The 6,845-nt window shown below is 33.5% G+C and overlaps 1 protein-coding gene across 2 annotated transcripts; it reads right to left on the bottom strand.

Moving 5' to 3' along the window:
- Positions 1–1,690: 1,690 nt before the first annotated feature.
- LOC129304658 (RHOMBOID-like protein 10, chloroplastic) lies at positions 1,691–6,547 on the bottom strand. 2 transcript variants are annotated; one of them, XM_054944387.1, is made up of 9 exons: positions 6,277–6,546; positions 5,107–5,363; positions 4,822–4,876; positions 4,644–4,724; positions 4,459–4,555; positions 4,296–4,363; positions 3,214–3,312; positions 2,775–2,816; positions 1,691–2,038 (listed from the first exon to the last, which is right to left on the bottom strand). In XM_054944387.1, exons 1-9 carry the CDS (start codon positions 6,442–6,444, stop codon positions 1,883–1,885), a joined length of 1,023 nt encoding a protein of 340 aa, XP_054800362.1. In that variant the 5' UTR covers positions 6,445–6,546; the 3' UTR covers positions 1,691–1,882. The 2 variants fall into 2 exon arrangements, with proteins under 2 accessions (XP_054800362.1, XP_054800363.1); XM_054944388.1 differs by having other exon boundaries at positions 1,785–2,034; positions 6,277–6,547.
- Between the last annotated feature and the right edge of the window lie 298 nt (positions 6,548–6,845).

Consider the following 6,845-nt stretch of genomic DNA (forward strand, 5'->3'; position numbering starts at 1 on the left):
TAAATTAAAAATTAATAATAAATAAATAATTTTAAGGTTTTATGTAAATTAATAATAAATGATTGAGTTATATGACTGAAAAGTGAAAATTAATTTGCCTCATAAATAGTAATTTCTGGTGCCACATTTTGTTTTCCTTCTCATACGTTGTGGTCATTGTTGTTGTTGAATGTTTTTCTCTTTTTAAGAATCAAATGTTTCATTTATTTGTATAGTCGGTGTATTTAAATTAAATCAAGATGATTTAATTAAAAAAATCGACTATCAACGATGGCTTATGCTTTTTTGATGGTCCACCATATTCAAAAGTAAAAGTGTTGTATTCAACAAAAAATAATGTATGATCATCAAGTAAAGACATGATTGATCCAAATTGAATATGAGTAGATGAACTGAAAAGGAATGATGATGAGAGTGGCATATACTAAAACTCAAATTGGGTGAGATTAGAAAAGGTGAAGAGGGGTGATGATAATGATGAAGTTGGCATGTAATAAAATTGACTAAAATTTTGAGACTCTTGTTTGCTTACATGTTCATTTTCAATTGGTGAATAAGTAGATAAGTAGCCATCATATCACTTGTTCAGCCTATTTTGAAAATTTGTAAATGAGGCAACTCAACTCTTGATAAAACGGACTGAGAGTCTTTATTAAATTGTTGTTCTCTCATTATAAATAAAATATTGCATTGATCTTGAGTAATCTTATCTCTAAAACCAATGCAATAAGAATTTTTGAATGATAATTAATCATTAGCCTATATAGCTCATCTAAATCAACAGGATTAGAGGAGCCGCATGACGAGCCGACGAGGTACTTGCACCAGATGGGTATGCCAAAACCTCTAGATTGATCCCCTTTTAGGGTTGCTTTTCGTTTACCATATTGTGCCCAAAAAAAAAAAATGTTCATGTTATGTCGTTCCCTTCTCTATGCTGACTGGTTGAAATGGCTCTCTGAGCATGTTAGATGCATGGCAATATAATGATATGCGTTTTATGGCGTTCCAATGTTACACACGTCTTATACAATCTGAAATGGCTCTGAAAACTCGAGGACGCGACTTCTTGTCAAATATCAATTACAGGCTTACGGCTGCAATTTTAAGCGACTTATTTTTTTTTTTGTTTAAACTTAATATTTTTAATTTAGCTCAAACATACCTTCAAATAGTGTCTAACATTTTATCATTCTATTAATATTTTTCTTAATTTTTAAATAAAAAACTTCATTTATAATTAATATTAATCATGTATTCATCAATGATAAATTATATTACCAAGCATTTATAATTTTTTTTAAAAATACATATTTAAATATATTTTTTATTTAATTATGATACATAAATTAAAATAAAAAATATATTAATTTAATGCGAATCGATTCAATTACAATTCAATCAATAAACCATAAATTAACACCTAATCTAATTTAATAATTGGTTCAGTTTTTGAAACCTCGCTCAAAAGAACCAGGAGATGACTCAATTGGTGGTAATTTTGCTAAAGTGGACATAACACTATTCAACTCATTAGATGACTAAGAAAAAACACATTGACCTAAAAAAATTATAAAATTATCTAATTAAAAATTTGGTTTGAATAAAAAACAAGAACCCCATTTTCTTAAAACCATTATAAGCCAGTGAGATGGAGAAGGGCATCAAAGAAAAATAAGGACATTGGACCTACGTAAAATTAATATTGTTTGGATTAACTCATGGTCCTTCTAAATATTTTTAGAAATAAGGAGACCAACATTTCGGATAGAATAACAGAAGGATGAAAAATCATGAAAATAAATTATATGGACTAAAAACAAAACCTAATTAAAGTATAGTAACATGAAGTGATATTTTCCATACAAATAATGGTGTGTATCTATTTCCATTGCCTAGGAACTCTCTTAATTCGGACGATATTATACATTGGTGCCCTGTCGATAAATACTTTTCTTCCATCCCTAGTTATGGATTCAAGCCTCCACGCTGGTCCAATCAACCAAGATGCAGCAGCTCCACCTATCAAGCCTCCTAACTGACCAAAACAAAGAAGATCAAGGTTTTATATTTATGACCAAAACCTCCCACTAGTTCTTATTTCCAGGACCAGAGGGGGTATATGTTATAGGAAGTTAGCCAATCCCAATTTGTGCCTTCGACAGTAAGGGCTAGATTCAAGTCAAAAGAAACTGAATGTGTGAGAGGAGGGGGATGAGGGGCCATTTGTTTATATATATATATATATATATGGAAAAAAACATTCCTTCTCCTTCACACGTAAAGAAAATGTGATATCTGCTACACTCTTATTATCATTACTAAAGAAATAACCGCTTTTAATATTATTTTTAGTAGAAGACATAAAATACATTTCCTATTCACGAAATTCTCGGTTCTATCCTATTTTCTGTTCTTTCCATTTTATTTTGCAAATCAACTGGTTATGAGATGGGGTAATCTCACTGAAATTATGCAACTAGCCAACTGCTAATTCAAGCTTTACCCATCAAATAGCGTGCTCTCTTATTTTCCATTGAAATTTCAACATTTAAAAACTGGTAATCAACTATTAACACGGCATTGGTCATTGGAGAGAAGGTGACATGTTACCTTCAAAAGAGCTCAATACAATGCTGGAGTTTTAAGAGAGAAATTTTCATTGTTTATACTCTGAATGGGAATATATATTGATCTAAGAAGGGTGACGCTATAGGATAACCTTATTGTTGGCCTCTTTTCATTTAAAAAAAATAGGGCAATGTGATACTTACATGACCCCAATTGTCAATGCCATTTGATAATAGCCCAATGATCTGCAAAAGAACACTGTCAAGTCAAAAGATGCAACGATGCTGTGACTCAGATCATCAAGTATCAACAATGTAAGAAATTTTCTCCACAATCTCGGAACAAAATAAAAATATCTTCCAAAAACATGCACAACATGTTTTTTTCTAGTATAGCGTATTGTGCTAGTAAAGATTGTAATATTCAAAAATAGCATTCTAGCAAATGCTATATTTGTTGTCCTTGGGATAAAAGGAACGCGAATTAATTTAAAGAAAAAGGTAGTCAACACAAAAGTGAGCTGAGCACTTTAGAAAACAAATCCTAATTTACTAGCTGATAATGGACCTTGAAGATATGACATCAAAAGCTTGGAAAGTAAAAGATGTCAGATATTCCAACACAAGGGAAAAAAACACTTACCATATTAAGGACAATTATATGCGCTATATGTTGTAAATCTTCTTGGCCTCCTCCTACCAGTTCCCTGTGCCTCAACACAAACACAGCAACTGATCCAACCTAAATCATGTACAGCTGATTAGAACTAGAGGATAAAGAAGAGAAAACAAACATATCTATTTCATAGCTACTCATACAAGTGGAGTCAAACCATCGAAGTCATTTGGGACAGATGCAATTCTGAACAAATTTTAAGAAAAAGGGGGGGAGGAATGAGGCAAGTTTTTCTCAGCATCATTGATAGCCATACCTTGACACCTCATTTGTCTACCTCAAATTATTTTTTCCTCTTTTTGGGCCATAGTAAAGGATCATAAAAATTTAGCAGATGCCAGCTAGCATGACTGTCTTTAGGTACTTACTGAATTAAACCCTACCCTAATCATCCTTTCTCTAAGCTTCTTTTCCTCCACTTTTTTTGGGTATACATATCCCTCCATCACTTTTTATTTGTACAGGACAGATGACAGTGAATTGTTAAATCCATGCTTTGCAAAATCCAAAATGAGGATAGGTGTATGGTTAACAATTGATATTATAAGACAACGTTCATTCTATCTCCTCCTCCAGATTCTGTCTTAAAGTTTAAAGTCTTCACAAGAACCAGCATTGTTGTTCTCTGTCATCCTGTGGTGTTAATTTGTATGTCGACGCCATCATTATAGTCTAAACATTTTCCAGTGGAAACACTCAGTGCCTCAACTGATGAGCCTTTATTCAAAGTTGATGGTTGTTTTTTGTTTTATTCAATTCTTATTCACCATTAAACTTGGCCCAAAGTTGATGGTTGCTGGAGATAAAGATATATATTATACTATAAAAGGGCATTAACGTTCTTCCATAACCATGTAACTTCAGTGTCACTGTTAAAGATAAACTTCAAAATAGCTGTCATCTTATAGAATGCAAAATTACAAATGGAATCAGCTCCAACAATTAAGCCAAGGAAAAAAAAAAAAACAGATATATTAAGTCCACTATCCACACAGTTAAAAATTAATATTTGATTTGGACCACAAAAAATAATATTTCAAACAACTTACTAGTCCAAAAATTGCCCCTGATGCACCTACTGAAGGCATTCTGCAGAACCAATAACTCATTGCTGAACCTGAGTTTCTAGAAGTTATGGAATCAGAATACTTGTAGTTGTAGGTAAGCACTTATCGGTTTTTGACATTTTGAAGAAAGAAAATAAGCCATTACTTGCAATTGCTGAGACAAAGTAAACAGCAAGATATCTCCTAGGACCACTGAAAATTTCCACAGTGGGACCAACTGAATTTAATGAGTAACAATTAACCTGCAGGAAATATGCAATAATTTTTTAAGATACAGACAAACAAGGCATATTAACAAACAAAATTCAGGCAAGAAAATCCAAACCTAACCATAAGGTGCCAAATGTTTGCATGGAAAAACGAAGAAGTGATGAGCCTCCACAATTGTCCCTTGTCAATTAGACTGTTAATCTTGTGACACGCAGCCAACAAGTAAATATGTGACAGTATTAAGGATTTCAATTTAATGGCAACTGTTTTTTTGGTGAAATTTTAATGGAAGCTTTACCTTAGCTCCCCAGAACAAAAGCTTTCCTTGTGTTGCAAGTTGTGCAATATAAATTCTGAGATAATGGTTTATAAGCAATAAGCCACTAGACTAGCTTCTATGTAAATTTGGCTAAAAAATAAATAAATAAATAAGTGCACGAGATAAGTAGCTAAGAAAATTATAATAGTATAATTAAAAAAAATAATCCACAGTGGACTTGCTGTTGCAAGCTATGTGCACAAAATGGACATATAAATTTTGTCTAGAAAAAATAACCATTCAATCAAACATGCCGATACTCACAAGATATTGGCAGCAAGGAGAATATTAGTCCATTTCCTTCCATTGAATGGACTCTGGCTGGACATCTTGGAATTAGACATCCCATCATTTCCCACGCGTGCTCTATGTTCTCCCCCATTAAAGAAAGAGAAACTAATTGAACAAGTGGAAGTTAAAACATCATTTGATAATTGATGAAAATTGATTTCTTTAAACTGGAGGGCTCTTTCACAACATATATCCTTCCATCTGAATGCATGATTCAAAGGAGGGAGTTTCTGTGCAAAAAATGAGAGAACAGAATCAGAATGCAGCCAAACAACCATAAGAAAAGATACCATGGCTTAATTCTAAATGCCAAGACATGCAATAAGATTTTAAAAAGCTATAAAGAGGAAGCTTTAATAGCATGCTAGTTGATATGGACTTTCGGAGCCATACACTGAAAGATAGTTTGTGAAATTGGAGAACCCAATATTCATAAAAGACTGTACGCTAGAATCCCTTCCAACATGACACTCAAGGGTCATAACTAAGCATCCCATAACTTTTGGGAGAGGAAAAGAAAGAGAAGGACTGAAAGAGAGTGGAGGGCAGTTCAATGCTCTGATACCTTAGATATGAACCGTAGAAAGAGCCAAAGCCAAACCCAAAAAGATCGGACATGGGTTTAAGTAAACCAAGGTTCATATAAATTCAAAATTGGAATCCCACAATTTCCAATGGGCGACTTGAGTCCCAAACCTTGAAATTGGGCCGTAAAACTAGTTAAATAGTTCGCAACCGACCAAATGGCTATTTTTTAATCAAGGACCAGCGGAGCAGCCAAACAACAACGGCATTCCCTTTCTTATCAAAAATAATAATAATGGCATTCCCTTTCACAGCATTTCAAACAACATGAATCCAGTAACATGATGATCAATTAAAACCCCGTCTATCTAGAAACTCAACTACTATACTACCCAGGCAGGCTCGTGCAAACCTCAGCTATGCATATATTATAATCAAATTCTTTGATAAGATATCAAGCATAAAAGAACAAATCTTTTAAAGAAAGGGATAGTCATGACAAGTAACCACCAAAAGAGAAGGCCAACTTATCCCGAACATATTGCAATTGCGAACGCATTGTCAAAAAATGGACGCTGAACTGAAGGAGAAGAAAACAAATTTTGAAATTAAAGGGACCTTGAAACAGGACTGGAGAAGAAACCGCAGGCGGGAATTGTAGCTGAGGCGGCGGCGGAGAAAGTGGCCGAAGTGGAGGGAAGCGGCGGTGGCGATGAGATCAAGCGAACAAGGATCCGCCTTGCCTACCGGTAACCAGAAAGGGTGAGGAGCAGCCGAACCCAACATGATCGTTAGATTACAGGGTCAAGGATGAGGACAAAGACGATGCACAAGCCAGCCACCACTCAAACCAAGTTTTGTGAATTGTCCCCAGTTAAAATTAATATAAACAAAAGGTGCAAGAAAAGAACAAGTTCTGTGAATTTGTTTGCTCAATAATGAGTAATCATCAATCAATACAGGGAGAATCACGGATAGTCTCGGAACATTAAATTAACAATAGTTAGTTTTCAGCAAAAATTTTTGAAAACTAAATTAAAAATATCAATCAAAATAAATATAAATTCAAAAATTTTAATCACAAATAAATATTTAAGTATGTAACTCTTAATTGTAAGGGTAATTTTTATTTGTAACAATTTGAATCTATATTCACACAGTTTATGTTTTCAAAATTTTTTGTGATA

The sequence above is a fragment of the Prosopis cineraria genome, unplaced genomic scaffold (assembly GCF_029017545.1).
Source record: "Prosopis cineraria cultivar Desert tree isolate PC_DT_omini unplaced genomic scaffold, ASM2901754v1 PC3, whole genome shotgun sequence".
NCBI classification, from domain to species: domain Eukaryota; kingdom Viridiplantae; phylum Streptophyta; class Magnoliopsida; order Fabales; family Fabaceae; genus Prosopis; species Prosopis cineraria.